Genomic DNA, 14,701 nt, shown 5'->3' with positions numbered 1-14,701 from the left:
TCTGGTGCCCCGCCTCCGGCGCGTCCTGCGCCCTTTCCGGCGTGACGCGGTCGCTCTGCGTCAAGTTGTGCGCGCGTCGCTGCGCGTTACGAATCTTTCTGGGCGGGAACAGCAAAATGGCGCCAGAAGTAGTGGCGGGCTGAGTGCACCGGCCCCTCTGGAAGCCGGCGCTGCGGTCCCCGGGCCGATCAGGCTCCTCCCGAACATGGAGGACGTGGAGGCGCGCTTCGCCCACCTCTTGCTGCCCATCCGCGACCTCACCAGGAACTGGGAGGTGGACGTGGCGGCCCAGCTGGGCGAATATCTTGAGGAGGTGAGGGCGGCCCCGGGGAGTGGCGCGGGGCGCGGGCTGCGGGCCTCTGCCGCCTCTGGGGTGTGTGCCGCCTCCGTCTGGCGCTCTGACTGCACTCATCCGCAGGCTCGTTCCCTTTTCCCCAGCTCCGTCTCTTGGCCCTCGAAATCATCCCTTACTTGATTAGCCTGGAGCTGTCATTAAAGATCGCTTTCTGTTAATGAGCCTTGAAATCGATCTAGTGAGTAGCGAGCAGCATTTTTCTGTAATAGAGTAGAATAGAATTTGTGTGCATGTGTGGCTGTGTCAGAGGTCTGGGTCACGATGCAGGAGGGAGATCTTAGGTTAGACTTTCAAGCCAGTGCTCCACCGGCAGCATTGAACCCTTTCCTCATATCGGACAGTATGACTAGACCTCGTTAAAGAGCTGTCCGCTCCATTTCTGCACTTCAGTGGCACTGCTCAGCCCGCTTGGACTGCTTTTGTGTTGATCAATAACGACTTCCTTCCTACCACATCCAAGGGTCACAAGAAGACTCATCTTGTTCAACTCAGCAGCATTTGAAGAGTTGATGGCATCCTCTTTTTTGAAACAGGTTTTGTCTCCTGTCTAGTCTCAGTGTTGAACTCCTCAGGGCGTGGCCTGAGCCATCTTTTTACACATTTCCCCTAAACCACTTCATTTATTTACATGATTTTAAGTGCCACTTGTATGAGGACAATTGCTGGGTTTATTTACTTATTCCCCCCTTCCTCGGCTTATATTTCTATTCCAGGCCTTTTCTCTGATTCTGGTTTGCGTATCCAGCTTCTTAATCTTGACATTCTCACTTAGATGTCACACAAGCATCTCAGGTTTAATAGAGTTAAAGGAGTTGTTGTGTTCAGTCGCTTATTTTCCTGTCTGACTCTTTGTGACTCCATGGACTGCAGCATGCCAGGCCTCCCTGTCCTTCACCATCTCCCGGAGCTTGCTCAAACTCATGTCCAGTGAGTTGGTGCTGCCATCCAACCATCTCATCCTCTGTTGTCCCCTTCTCCTCCTGGGGAGGGGTCTTTTCTAATGAATCGGCTCTATGAATCAGGTGGCCAAAGTATTGGAGCTTCAGCTTCAGCATCAGTCCTTCCAATGAATATTCAGGAATGATTGCCTTTAGGATTGACTGGTTTGATCTCCTTGCAGTCCAAGGGACTCTCAAGAGTCTTTTCCAACACCACAGTTTAAAAACACTATTTCTTTGGAATTGATCATCATTTTAAAGGAGAGCTCTTTATTTTCCTGCTCAAAGCTCAGCCTTTCTGATCTTGGTATACGGCACCGATGTTCCTCAAAGTGAAAGCTCAGAGCTCGGGAAACCTGACGCTGCACACGGGTTCACCCATGGTTTCTATCATTTTGTCACCAGAACTTCACTTCAGTTAATCTCTTTTCCATTTTCTCTGATCCAGGCCACAGTCTGGCTCCCATTCATGTTAAAACCTTCATTCTTGGACTCCCTGCTCTTGTTTTTGTCTCTATCCAATTCATGTTCCACCCAGCAGCAAGCGTGACACTTAAAAATTAAAATCAGGCTGCAGCACTGCCCTGCCTAATACCCCTCAGAGGCTTTCCACCGCTCCCAGAAGATAAGCCAAGCTTCCTTCTCTGAATCTGGCTCTGCTCACTGTTTTAGCCTTGTCTTAGGCTCTTCCCCTGGAGAAGGAAATGGCAACCCACTCCAGTATTCTTGCCTATAAAATCCCATGGATGGAGGAGCATGGTAGGCTACAGTCCATGGGGTCTCAAAGAGTCGGACACGACTGAGTGACTTCACTTAGGCTCTTCCCCACCTGTTCTTTGAACCAATCAGTCTGCAACACCCAAGCTCATTCCTGGCTGCACTTCACACACACACACACATTTATGTTTTCTGTACTCAATGGCGAAATTTTTTTGCCCAGTTCTAAAAAGAACTGATTCTTTCTCATCCTGTACGTCTCAGTTTAAATATCAGCTGACTGCCATGTCTAAAATAGTTCTCTCTGTTGTAGTATCTTCTGTATTTTAGAATGCTCACCTTCAGCTGGTCTCTAACTTGTTTATGGTCTTTCCACACTAGAATGTACATTCTGCCTGGGCAGGGACTGTTTTCATTCTCTCTCCCTTTTGCTTAATAGAATGCCTGGCACACAGTGGGTGCAGAATAAATGTTAAATGGACACTTGATCTGACGACTGACCTCTGCTTGAACACACAGTCTCCTGAGAAAATGCAGAGAACTATGCTAGCTGGAGCTGCGTTGAGCGGGGTGCTTGGGGATGCCTGGTGAACCTGCTTGCTTGGTCTGCTCCTCTCCTGCTTCGTATGTCTGCTTTTCCAAACGTTTTCTGTCCCCTGAAGTCCTCATTTCTCTGCCTCTAGTTTTGTCTTTCTTCTCCTTTCATTTTCCACACAGCTGCCAGAACATTCTTTCTTACCTTAGAGAGAGCTGGTTTAGATGGGTTTGGGGATTGTTGGCATGTGGTTGGTGGACACAGATTTAAGGGGTGGTGGGAACTGGCGCTCAGGAGAGGCTGGGGGTCAGGAGTTGCCGAGGAAGGGGGATGATGTACTTGGAAGTGTTTCCTGAGTTTTCTGCTTGAAGGATTGAGACCCCAGCATTTTGTCTCTTCCCCACCCTTGAGGGTCCCCCGTCCTTCTCCCGGGGTGGGGTCTTCCTGCTGGAGTCTGGCTGAGCTGGCCCTGACTAGGATGGGCGCAGTGTGAGCACCTCTAGAGAGGAGCTGGTGTGTAGCTCTGGCCGTCTGTGGGTGATGCGCCCTAGGGGCCTGCATCTTCCAAAACACTAGGTCTTAGAGGTTACAGGAAGTAGGGGTAATCACAAAGACCTGTCTGTCCCCTCCAAAAAAAAGGGGAAGCTGGCAAGCCCCAAGCAGATCCAGAGCTGTTCGGAAGGGCTGCTTGTGGTGACGGGCACCTCGGGCCACTGGCACTGGGTGGGGGTGGCTTGGGTGGACTGCCAGGAGGAGGGTGCGTGGACTTGCCACTGTCCCTCGTTGTGTCTTGCAGCTGGACCAGATCTGCATTTCTTTTGACAAAGGCAAAACCACCATGAACTTCATCGAGGCAGCGCTGTTGATCCAGGGCTCCGCCTGTGTCTACAGTAAGAAGGTGGGCCCGCCTGGCTGTGGTCTTGAACTGCAGTGTCTTGTGGGACTGAGGTCTACTGTCTCGCTGGGGCAGGTGGCAGGCTCAGCCCTGTCACTGAGTTGCCTCAGCAGCATCTCCCACCTCCTCCTCCAAGTCCTTGCCCCTTTTAACACGGAAGAACAGAATGGGTTTAAAATAGTAGGGTTGGGAATTCCCTGGTGGTCCAGCAGTTAGGACTCCATGCTTCCGGGGGATGGGTTTGCTTCCTGGGTGGGGGACTAAGATTCTGCATGCCATGCCACATGGCCCCCCAAAAAAGAGATTGTCAGTAAGTAAATCAGTGACTCTCAACCCACGCTCCAGTCCAAACAATTACCAATGCCTGGGCCTCACCCACACTGAGCAAATCAGAATCCCCGGGTGGTGGTGGATTGGGGGAGGGAGGTAGATCTCTGGATGTTTGAACTATCCTCAGTGACGGTTGGCATTGAAAACCACGGGAGGGGGCGGGGAAAGGGGGGCCGGGAGAGGGATACGGATGACACAGTAGAGGGGAAGCAGGTCGGGAGCACGGCTGACGGGCTTGCCGGAGAGAAAGACACCTCTCGGGAAGGTGCCGAGAAGGCGGGCCCAGGGGCTTGCAGGGCCCACGCCTAAGGCCTCAGCTTTCACACGGGGCTCGCGAGTCAGCTGCTGAGAACCAGGCACTGTATAAGAAACTCGGAGAGTGAGGTGTGGCTAAAGATGAGCGCTGCTGAGGGAACCGCGAAACAGAAGCCCAGGTGACGCGCTGGTAGTCCAGTGGAGGTTAAACGCCCCTCGCGGCTTGCCAGGGCGCCTGTGCGCATGCGGGAGGCGTGCCTCCAGCAGCGCCGCCCCGTCCGTCCTCTTGCGGAGGCGCAGGGAAGAGTGGGCCACAGCGCTGACCCACTCAGCTGGCAGTTTAGTGGGGGGCGGGGAACCAAGGCGCACAGAGGAAGGGTTTAGAGATGCGTCGAGGAGCTCGGTACTGAGAGCCCCTCCGGACGGAGGAGGGGAGGCCACCAACTTGCGGGTCAGCTGGCACGAGGAGCCACCTTGCGGACCGTGAGTTATGAAGACGGTTTGAGAATTCATTGGTTTTTGTCTTGGATGAGCCCATGCAATCGGATTCTCGCATTTGTCCTCGAAAGGAATATTGGCAGTTGACTTTGGGGGCGCAGACATAGGTTGCACCTGTGGTCGACACAGACGGGCAGGTGTGCGCCTCCAGCAGGCGCAGGAAAGCGCTACGCGAGCCGCGGGAGGCGTGAGGGGAGCACAGGCCGCAGGCAGCGCGGCCCGACTGCTCTTCCGAGCTGATGGCAGCGTCCTGTGATCTAATACGTGCGGCTCCTGGGGCCCTTGAAACGCAGCGTGTGTGACTGAGGAGTCTGGCGTTTTATTAACTTTTAATTAGATTTAAACTGATGGCGTCACATGTGGCTCCTGGCTGCTGGATTTCTGCATCCCTGGTGCGGGTCCTCGACCCATTGCTGGTGGGGTTGCTCTGATTCTCTTGAGTCTCGGTTCATCTCGTTTACAATGAGAACAGCACCGGCGCTGGTTCCAAGTGAATGAGACAGAGTGTGAAGCGCCATGCTGTGCGACACTTAGGGAAGCTCCTGGGTATTGTTTCTGGGGAGTGGGATCCGTGCCCTCGGGGGCACACTGTCCTGTTGGGCGCTGTCACCCACAGGGAATGGCTTAGGCAGTGCGTGTCTGCATCCTGCTGGTGGGTGCTTTGAGGCTAGAATCTGGAAAATCCCAACGCTCACCCCTAGCAGTGGGGCCCCACAGGCTATGGCTGCACTGTGATGGGCCGGCAGAGACTCGCGGCGCTCCCGCAGGTGGGGCTGGTTAGTGAGCTCCGTGAAGTCAGACGTGGCTGTGGGTCCGGGCTGCAGGGTTGGGGTGGCCGCAGCTGCCGCGGTGTGGAGTGAGGGTGCAGGAGGGGGGGCTCTAGGGGTTCGGTAGTGCTGGGGAGGCGTGGCGGTTGGGTTGGAGCAGTGGTTTTGGCAGCCGGACGGGCAGGAATTTGGAGAGAACACGGGCATCTTGGCACCTGGACGCGTCGTGTGGGGGGCTCTGGGAGCCCCTCCTTCCTCGCCCTCACTGCCGGCTCTGGTTGCCAGGTGGAATACCTCTACTCCCTGGTCTACCAGGCTCTCGACTTCATCTCTGGCAAGAAGTGAGTATACAGGGGGTGCCCGTGTGTCTGCTGTGCGTGCGGCCCAGGCGGCCCTCACCTGCGGTGCCCCTGTTCTGGTTCTCTCAGGCAGGCCAAGCAGCTGTCCTCCACGCCGGAAGACGGGACCATTGGGGATGCCAGCTCGAGGGCCCCCCAGGAGGCGGAGCAGAAGGTGAGGCTTCCTGGGTGCCTGGCGGTGCCCACGGTGCCAGCCGGGCCCCCCCGAGCCTTCTGTCTTCCCACAGTTCCGGGCGTTGGACGACCTCTCTGACTCCTGTGCTAACGTGGATCTCAGGGACGACCAGGTCGTCAGTGTGAGTGCCCCTCCCGCGTTTAGCTGACGGGAGCATGCAGGCTGCTGTCGTGGCCCCTGGGTTCCCACGGTTTACCCGCTCTTGGCCTCTATGCAGGGGACCCTCATCCCCCTCCTGCCCAATGCCCTGGTCGCCCCGGACGAGATGGAGAAGAACAGTAACCCCCTGTACAGGTGCGGGGCTGTGCCTGCTGGGTGGAGGGGGTGGTGCTGGGGAAGGGTCTCTGCAGCGCCCGTTTTTTGCCAGCTGTCAGGGGGAGGTCCTGGCCAGCCGGAAGGATTTCAGGGTGAACACGTGCACGCCGCACCCCAGAGGCACATTCCTGTTGGAGCCGCTGGGTGTGTCCCTCATGGAGGCCCTGCAGCCATGGAACCCGAAGGGTGAGGATTCGGGCGGCAGTGAGGTGGGCTCGCTTGGGCGCCTGCGCCCACCGTTCGGACCTGCCTGCAGGACGGGGCCTCTGCCCACAGGTGGCTCAGCCCCAGAGAGCCGGAGGCCTGTGCGGGCTGTGCTCTCTCCTCCCCGGTTCTGGCTGCGTGGGGCCTGGGAGGGACCTTGTAGGGGGAGCAGGGCTGACCGTGTTCGATCCCTGCTCTCTCCCAGAGCCTGGAAGGGCTGAGGAGCAGCCAATGGAAGTCTCTGTGTGCGGGAGTCCCGGCCTGGCGCTCAGCACCTCCCAGGAGCCAGGTGAGAAGCGAGCTCCCAGGCGGGCCTGCAGCGGGGGCTGGGGAGGGGCCTCTGCGCTCAGCACCCAGCCTCTCCACTGCTCCAGCCTGGGCGGCTGAGGCTCGGGGGTCAGGTCTCTGTGCCCAGGGCTCACCTTGGCCAGCTGTGTTGTCTTGGTTCAGTGGCTGCCCCTGGACAAGCCTCCTCTCTGAGCAGACAGAGGTGGCAGCATTTAGAGAGGAAAATTACTAAAAAATAAAATGAGTGAAACAGAGCAGCAGAATGACGCAAGTGCGCTGTGCACCGTCTGCTTCCCACAAGGGACGCTGAGGCGGGAACGGGCCCTCGTCCTGAGGCGTGGCCCCCGCTGCCTGGCCTTCGGGCTCCCAGGCCTGACTGTCTCGTGTCCCTGCCAGGCTCCTCTCCAGAAGGCCTGGTGCCTAGAGGTGGGGGCGTGGGAGAGGACGAAGAGGATGCAGAAGGCGCGGCGGAGCCCCCTGAAGCCTCAGCACCTGAGGTCCCTATGGAGCCCCTGGAGCCCAGGAGCCCTGAGCAGGTGGGATCCCCAGGGAGGCCTGCCGAGCCCCCGCCCTCAGCTAGGCGAGCCCCAGCGGGAACGGTGCGTGCGTGGGGCAGGCGGCCCTTTGGGCTGCCCGCTCTCTGGTCCTTGTGCGCCAGGGCAGTGGGTGTGTCCCCCAGCTGGCCCCAGCCCCACACCTTGCCCTTTCCAGCAGCAGCTTTCACGGCTCCCTCTTTGAGCAGAGCAGCTGCTGCTTTTCAGGGATGGACTGGTGCCCAGGGGTGCCACCCAGAATGGCGCTGGTCTCCAGAGCTGACTCTTGAGGCCAGCCTGGCAGGAGTGGACAGGCCTGCCAGGTTTGATTGGTGGTTTTTGCTGTGCTTAATTGCTGTCACGTCCGACTCTCGTGACCCCACGGACTGCAGCCTGCCAGGCTCCTCTGTCCATGGGATTCTCCAGGCAAGGATACTGGAGTGGGTCACCATGCCTTCCTCCAGGGGACCTTCCCGACCCAGGGGTGGAACCCAGGTCTCTCGCATTGCAGGCAGATTCTTTACCGTCTGTCTTTTTTTTTGAGGAAGTATCTCGTGGCCAGAGTCTACTAGTTTCTATCTTCTCCTAAAGTTTTTACTAGCTTTTTACCTTTTGGTTGTTGAACTTTCTGCCCCCAGGGGGTTTCTGCAGGGTTCCCTGTGTCTGGCCCTAGAGCAGAGCTGCTGGGGGGCCTGGAATCCTGGGTGGAGGAGGAGAGGGGAATCCCTGGTGTTCCTTTCCAGAGTGTTGCCCAGCCCAGGAGGTATACTCTCCGGGAGCGGAAGGAGGCCCCGGAGCCCGCATCCAGGCTGAAGGTGAGGGGTGGGCGGGCCGGAGTCTGGTGGGGGTGGGTGGGTGCGCCCTCGCAGTGCGTCTCTTGAGCACTCTTCCTCCCCCAGCGCTGGGCCGCCCTGCTGCAGCTCCAGGGTGCCCCCTCCCCGTGCGTCTCGACTTGGGGGGGGCGCGCACCCTCCACTCTCCTGTGTCTGCTTGTGCTCAGGACACCCCAGACCCCTGGCAGGGCCTGGACCCCTTCGACTCCCCAGATTCTAAGCCCTTCAGGAAAGGTAATGCGGCGGGCACAGCCCCTGGGCACCAGGGGGTAGGGGCTGGGCTCACCCAGCTTTTGTGGAGGTTGGGGCTCCAGGGCCTGTGGGCACGGAGACGGCCCTGGGCTGTGGCTGCGCTCCGGGACTGCCTGTCTGCCCCCAGGTAGGCCCTACTCCGTGCCCCCCCGCGTGGAGGAGGCGCCAGGACAGAAGCGTAAGAGGAAGGGTGCCGTCAAGCTGCAGGACTTCCACCAGTGGTACCTGGCTGCCTGTGCGTGGGGCCCGGGGCTGGGCGCGGCTGTGGGCCTCGGCTCGGCCCCTGCTGACCTGGGCTTCTTGCAGATGCCGACCACACCGACAGCAGGAGGTCCCGGCGAAAGGGCCCTTCCTTTGCAGGTGAGCCTGGGGCTCTTTGAGGGAGGCTGACCCCACGCTGCACCGCCCCCCTCAGCCCTGGGAGGCCAGAGGCCAAGTGGACTCGGGTGGGCCCGGGCAGGATGAGGGAGCCCCCTCACGAGGCTTGTGTGTGCAGACATGGAGGTTCTGTATTGGAAGCACGTGAAGGAGCAACTGGAGACACTCCGGAAGATGCAGAGGAGGGAGGCAAGTACCGGCCACCATGTGGGCCCCGCGGGGCCTGCTGGGAGGCAGCAGTGCCTCTGAGGGGCTGTTTCTGTACAGGCGGCTGAGCGGTGGCTGCCAAGGGCCGAGCAGGGGCTGTGGCCTGTGGAGGAGGACCGTCTGGAGGACTCGGTGGAGGACCTGGGCGCCGCAGGTGGGGCCCCCGGGGGCAGGGGCGCCACAGGTGGGGCCCCCGGGGGCACGCCGGGGCAGGCTCAGTGCCCGCTGCAGCCTAACCGGCCTTGTGCCTGGGCACTCCCTTCTCAGCAGATGACTTCCTGGAGCCCGAGGAGTACGCAGAGCCCGAGGGGGCAGAGCCTGGGGAAGATGCAGACATGGGTAGGTCTGGGAGTGGGCTGCTGGCCCGAGGGGCCCCCGAAGATGGGAGGAAGGAGAGAGGTTCATGGCTGCACTTTTGCAGAAGCGGAAGCCATGCCAGCGTCTCTGCGCTACGAGGAGCTGGTCCAAAGGAATGTGGTAGGCCCAGGGCAGAGTGGGGGCAGCTGGGCGGGGCAGGGGTGGGCCCTGCACCCAGCTGGTGGCTCCGGTCCTCCCCCAGGAGCTCTTTGTCACCGCCTCGAAGCAGGACGTCTTCGTCACCACCTCGAGGCAGGAGCTCGTCCAGGAGACGGAGCTGAAGCAGCACATCAGGGGCTGGGAGGATGCCATCCAGACCCTGCTCCAGGAGCAGGTGAGGTGGGCCGGGTGGGGCCCCTGGCGGAGGACGGCGTCCCCTGCTGCCTGCCTTGGGCCAGCCCGGGACCCTCCCCTCCCGTCCCCTCCGCAGGAGGAGCACGTGCCCTTTGACATCCACACCTATGGGGACCAGGTGGTCTCCCGGTTCAGCCAGCTCAACCAGTGGTGTCCCTTCGCGAAGCTGGTGGCGGGCCAGCCTGCCTTCGAAGTGTGTCGCTCCATGCTGGCCTCCCTGCAGCTGGTGAGTGGCCTGGGCATCCGGGAGGGAAGTGGTCCCTGGCCTCCACTGACGCTTGGTGCCCTACAGGCCAACGACTACACGGTGGAGATCACCCAGCAGCCGGGGCTGGAGGCGGCCGTGGACACCATGTCCCTGAGGCTGCTCACGCACCAGCGGGCCCACCAGCGCTTCCAGACCTACGCCGCCCCCTCCACGGTGCAGCCCTGAATGGAGAGTGCTGAGGCCAGGGTTGGGCTTTACAGCTTGTCCCCCACAGACACCGGGTGTGCATCTGCTCAGTCTGCTCTGCTTCCTGGCTGGCCCAGCCTAATAAAGTGTTGCCATCCCACCAGTCCCTTAAAAGACAAAACAAAACCCTTTACAGAACCGTTGTGTGTAGGGGAGAGGGCTGTCTATCCCCTGCACCCCAGGAGGCAGCCAGGCCCCCAGTCCCTTTCCTGCCGTGGCCTCCAGGGGCTGCCGGCACAGATCTCACGCGCACACGGCTCCGTCACAGCCCTTTAATGACCCAGCTCAGCGCAGGACGCTGCGGAACGCAGCCATGTGGCGCCGCACGCTGTCGGTGATCTGCTCGGCCGACCTGGCCCTGCTGTAGTAGTCCGTGAAGAGGCCGTCAGGGCTGAGCAGGTAGATGGCGATGGAGTGGTCCACGATGTAGTCCTGGTCTTCGTCCTTGGGGCCGGCGCTGTAGTACACGCGGTAGCTACGGCTCACCTGGGCGATCTGCTCGGCGGAGCCAGTCAGGCCCAGCAGCCTCGGGTGGAAGTCCTGCACGTAGTGGGCCATGGCGGCCACGGTGTCCCGCTCGGGGTCCACGGTGATGAAGAGGGGCTGCACCGGGGGCAGGCCGGGCTCCGCCTCCAGCTGCCGCACCACCTGCACCAACTTCTCCAGCTCGTCGGGGCAGATGTCAGGGCAGTGAGTGAAGCCGAAGTACAGCAGCACCCACTGGCCCCGGAAGTCAGCTTTGCAGCGCACTTGGCCCCGGTGGTCCAGCAGGCTGAAATCGCCCTGGCCCACAGCAGCCTGCCGCAGGGCCTCTGTCCGCTGCTGCTGCCGCCACCGCTCCTTTTCAGCCCTCATGGCCAGCCAGGCCCCACCCAGTCCCGCCCCAACCAAGGCTGTGATGAGTAACCTGGTTCGCAGGCCAGGACCCTGGGGCTGGCCCTGCCTGCCTGTCTCTGCAGGGCCTGGCGTTGAGAAGAGCTGGTATCTCACATGCTGGGTCTTGCCTCCTGGAGTCCCAAGGAGGGCCAGAGGCTGGAGCTGAAAGAGCCTGTGCCAAGCTTTGGGTGCCCGAGCCAGCAGCAGCATGGACCTGATGCTTCTAGAAAAGAGTGAGAGTGTCAGAAGCCAGAAGTGCCCCGTCTGCAGGAGATCCCTGACGCCACCTGAAGGGCCAGCCCTACACAGGCTCTGATGTCAGCAGCTGCTCACCTAGCACTCACTTGGGCTCAACTGCCTCACCTCTGAAACCTCAAACTCCAGTTCAGGCATCAGCAAGCGTTAATGCTTGTCGCTCTTATTCTTGAGCCTGCGCGCCTCAGTCTCTCCCATCCCACCTGGCGGCAGCTCTAACAGCTGAGCCGTCGCCTGCATCTGAGCTGATGGAAAGCATTCCACGCACACGCCTCAGCTGGATCCCTGGGCATATTTATTCGTTTGCAATAAACATCCATTTCTTAAGAGGAGGTGGGTGAATTTCTGGCTTCTACCCTCCAAAGACCAACTCCTCGGACCCTTCTGCAACCTTTCTCCTGAGGCCACTCCCGCCACAGTGCTCTGGCCCCCAGTCCCCGCCAGCCCCTCGCACGTACACTTCCAGCCGGCAGTCGGCTCGTTAGAGAAGGTTTCTACTTGCTTCGCGCCCACTTCTCACAGCCAGGTACCCGACGGCAGCTTTGGACTCATGTCCTGCCGCTGCTTCGGCGACCTCCGTGCCTTTCTCAGGGGCCTCTGGAGGTTTGCCAGGAGGAGTTCTTCGAGTCCCCCCTCACCTGTTCAGGCGCTCCTGGGAGGACCCTCTCGAAGACTCCTAAACGTCCAGCCTCCCCCCGTCCGACGGTTCCTCGGCTGCACGACCTTGGACACGTCCCTTATCCTGTTCACACCACCTTCCTACCTTACAAAACGTGCTCCAAGTTGTGCACCAGGTGGGCCTGCAAACCCAGACGTTTCCAGCCCCTCTCCGGGAGCCCCTTTCACAGCAACCTTCCGGAACGCGCCTGCGAGTCTTGCAGGTGCTCCCTCCCCTCACCGCGCGCCAGGGTCGAGGAGCCGAATCTCGAGATGCTACTGGGCGGCACCACGGGCCACCCGCCCAGCTCGACGTCAGCGCGCATGCGTCAATGACAACACACACGCGCGCGCGCGCGCAGACGGCCGCGTGCACCGGGCGGTGCGCGTGCGCCAAAGGCGGAGGCCCGCCGGAAGTCACGTGCAGGAGGCGGGGCTTCGTCCGCGGTCGTGCCCTTCCGCCGCGGCCGCGCTTGCTTGGCGCCGTCGCCAGTCGCCGAATGTGGTCGCCCGTCGTCGGGTGTGGTCTCCGCCCCGCTCCCTTGCCTGGCGTGCCGGCGCACGCATGGCTGCAAGCCTCTTAGGCTTCGTTGCTGTGTCCAGCGGGCGAGGGGGCAGCGGGCCGTGAGCAGCTGGGCCCGGGAGAGAGGGAGTCTCTGGGCGTAGGGCATCTCTCCTGGTCCCCTCCCGGAGCGCGGTGACCCCAGGCTGTCCAGGAGCAGCCGCGCTTCCTCACTCCAGGCCGCGGCTACGGCGGGCTGTCCGTGGCGGTCAGAGCGGAGGCCCCGCGCCAATCTGCCGAGACTCGGTTCGGTGTGGATCCACTCCGCGTCTCGCGTGTCGTCAGACTGCAGCCCCTGATGTACCCTCGGTTGCCGGTTCCCCTGGAGAGGGGGTTACAGAAGGCTTGGGAGGGGGCGGGAGACACCTGGAGCGGCCATGACTGACTGCAGCAGTGGGGGTCCGGAAGAGCGTGTTCGGCGGGAGGGCTCTGAGAGTTTCCCCAGACCCGGACCAGGTCGGTCTTGCTCGGATAAGGGTCACCGGGTGGGAATGGAGCGGGGAGGCTGGACCCTGGCCGCGGCAGGGTAAGACAGGGTCAGGCTACCCGAGTTACGAGCAGAGATAAAAAGAAGCCACAGCCAGTCGGGGACCTCTATGGGGAGGCTACACAGGCTCCAGGGTCTGTACTCGGCTAGGGACTGCGGCCTTTCTGTACTTCCTGCCTGCCATCTTTGCAGACGGGCTGTCCACTGCTGTGGGGGGCTGTGTGTGGGCGGCTAAGGGGTCTGCAGGTGATGGAGATCGTGGAGCTTCCTGAGAGATGTGGGGGAGGCTGACACTCGGATCAGTCATAAGGGATCAGAGACCCTGAACATGGACTGTCAAGTGCCCTATGTGATGGGACGACAGGTGCATCAGTCAAGTCACCCTCTTGAGTGGGTGGTCAGGCATCCTCTGATGTGGGACACTGACGCTGGCTTTGGGTCAGATCACCTGTGGCTGTGTGTTCATAGGTCAGGGGTCTTTAACATGCGGGAGGCAAACCCTGGTCAGGTCATGTGTGATGAATGGCAGGCTGTCGATGGTGGCTGTCGCATCTCTTGCTTCGTGCAGGAATCCATGTGCAGGAACCAGCTTCCTGACCCACAATACAGCACCAGCAGCCCACTCACCCCCCCAGCCCTTGTATCTGGCCAACCTCCCCTGCAATAGGACTCCCAGTGACTCTCAGTGGCCTCTGATCAGTGACCCCATCACTGACCCTGACCAAGGACTCATCAGCAACCTTGACAGATGTCCAAAATCATGGCCAATGACAGGACTGATTCTGATAAGTTCTCACGAGTAGCCCATCAAATATATGGATCAATGTCCTATGGCCCAGTAATGATTGATCAGAGGCCCATTGGTTATTTAGACCAAGTCCCTATTAGTGACTTCTATTAAATTTCCATTGATGGTCTTGACCAAAGTCCAATGACCCATGAATAACTGATCAATATCCTTCCTAGTGATCCTTCAGAGATTCTGGCCTGTGTTTTCCATCAATAACCAAGATCGATGACCAATTAGTAGCCTGCCTGTACCTGCTCTGGTTTTTGGGTAACAGTGAATTCAGGAATAGACTCCAGCTTATCCAGGGTACCCCCATGTATCCCATTATCACATCTGTTGCTAACTTATACAGGCTGGGCAAGGATGCTGAGTACACCTGCAGAGTCATTTCCCCACCCCCATATTTCTCCTCACCATCCCTGGTTAGGCCTCAGCTGGAGTTAAGCATTTACTGGTTTTTCCAGTAATTGTGTATGGATGTGAGAGTTGTGACTATAAAGAAAGCTGAGCACTGAAGAATGGATGCTTTTGAGCTGTGGTGTTGGAGATGACTCTTGAGAGTCCCTTAGACAGCTAGGGGATCCAACCAGTCCATCCTAAAGGAAATCAGTCCTGAATATTCATTGGAAGGACTGGTGAAGCTGAAGCTCCAATACTTTGGCCACCTGATGCGAAGAACTGACTCATTGGAAAAGACCCTGATGCTGGGAAAGGTTGAAGGCGAGAGGAAAAGGGGACGACAGAGGATGAGATGGTTGGACAGCATCACGGACTCGATGGACATGAGTTTGAGTAAGCTTCGGGACTTGGTGATGGACAGGGAAGCTTGGCGTGCTGCAGTCCATGGGGTCACAAGAGTTGGACACGACTGAGTGACTGAACTGAAGCTGAACTGAGCAGTGTAGTGGGTGTCCAGCTGAAGAGGGAATGGAAAATAAACTGTCCTGGTGCCTAATGCTGGAGGGAGGAGTACCCAACTCTTCTCTTGGGAGTCCGGTCTGGGGAACTGAAGGAGAAGCTGGATAACTTGGTCCTGTTATTGGGGGCTGACGTGAAGGGAGATTCAGGTTCTGTC

General features: G+C 59.5%; 2 protein-coding genes across 6 annotated transcripts; one reads left to right on the top strand and one right to left on the bottom strand.

Moving 5' to 3' along the window:
- The first annotated feature begins 82 nt into the window (after positions 1-82).
- On the top strand, positions 83-11,459 carry NCAPH2 (non-SMC condensin II complex subunit H2). Of its 3 annotated transcripts, none has more exons than XM_055557166.1 (20): positions 83-313; positions 3,342-3,443; positions 5,576-5,631; positions 5,719-5,803; positions 5,877-5,945; positions 6,042-6,118; positions 6,192-6,325; positions 6,549-6,632; positions 7,028-7,167; positions 7,803-7,979; positions 8,165-8,231; positions 8,377-8,484; positions 8,556-8,609; positions 8,746-8,816; positions 8,895-8,988; positions 9,105-9,173; positions 9,256-9,311; positions 9,394-9,525; positions 9,622-9,771; positions 9,838-11,459. In XM_055557166.1, exons 1-20 carry the CDS (start codon positions 206-208, stop codon positions 9,976-9,978), a joined length of 1,974 nt encoding a protein of 657 aa, XP_055413141.1. In that variant the 5' UTR covers positions 83-205; the 3' UTR covers positions 9,979-11,459. The 3 variants fall into 3 exon arrangements, with proteins under 3 accessions (XP_055413141.1, XP_055413304.1, XP_055413224.1); XM_055557249.1 differs by having other exon boundaries at positions 84-313; positions 7,908-7,979; XM_055557329.1 differs by lacking the exons at positions 9,105-9,173; positions 9,256-9,311; positions 9,394-9,525; positions 9,622-9,771; positions 9,838-11,459 and having other exon boundaries at positions 8,381-8,484; positions 8,895-8,991.
- LOC129634917 (protein SCO2 homolog, mitochondrial) lies at positions 10,260-12,033 on the bottom strand. 3 transcript variants are annotated; one of them, XM_055557444.1, is made up of 2 exons: positions 11,894-12,033; positions 10,260-11,098 (listed from the first exon to the last, which is right to left on the bottom strand). In XM_055557444.1, the coding sequence occupies exon 2, from the start codon at positions 11,083-11,085 to the stop codon at positions 10,285-10,287; it is 801 nt and encodes a 266-aa protein (XP_055413419.1). In that variant the 5' UTR covers positions 11,086-11,098; positions 11,894-12,033; the 3' UTR covers positions 10,260-10,284. The 3 variants fall into 3 exon arrangements, with proteins under 3 accessions (XP_055413419.1, XP_055413490.1, XP_055413572.1); XM_055557515.1 differs by having other exon boundaries at positions 10,260-11,095; positions 11,894-12,022; XM_055557597.1 differs by having other exon boundaries at positions 11,769-11,901.
- Between the last annotated feature and the right edge of the window lie 2,668 nt (positions 12,034-14,701).

Source organism: Bubalus kerabau, chromosome 1 (assembly GCF_029407905.1).
Source record: "Bubalus kerabau isolate K-KA32 ecotype Philippines breed swamp buffalo chromosome 1, PCC_UOA_SB_1v2, whole genome shotgun sequence".
In the NCBI taxonomy this organism is placed as follows: Eukaryota; Metazoa; Chordata; class Mammalia; order Artiodactyla; family Bovidae; genus Bubalus; species Bubalus kerabau.
The sequence above is the reverse complement of the archived record's forward strand: the minus strand, read 5'-3'. Positions and strand labels throughout refer to the sequence as shown.

Excerpts from the sequence above, each read along its gene's own strand:
- NCAPH2 (XM_055557166.1), top strand. The coding sequence starts at position 206 with ATGGAGGACGTGGAGGCGCGCTTCGCCCACCTCTTGCTGCCCATCCGC. Across the intron at positions 7,168-7,802 it reads AGCCCAGGAGCCCTGAGCAG|GGGGTTTCTGCAGGGTTCCC; the intron begins GTGGGATCCCCA and ends TTCTGCCCCCAG. Across the intron at positions 8,989-9,104 it reads GGAGGACCTGGGCGCCGCAG|ATGACTTCCTGGAGCCCGAG; the intron begins GTGGGGCCCCCG and ends CCTTCTCAGCAG.
- LOC129634917 (XM_055557444.1), bottom strand. The coding sequence starts at position 11,085 with ATGCTGCTGCTGGCTCGGGCACCCAAAGCTTGGCACAGGCTCTTTCAG.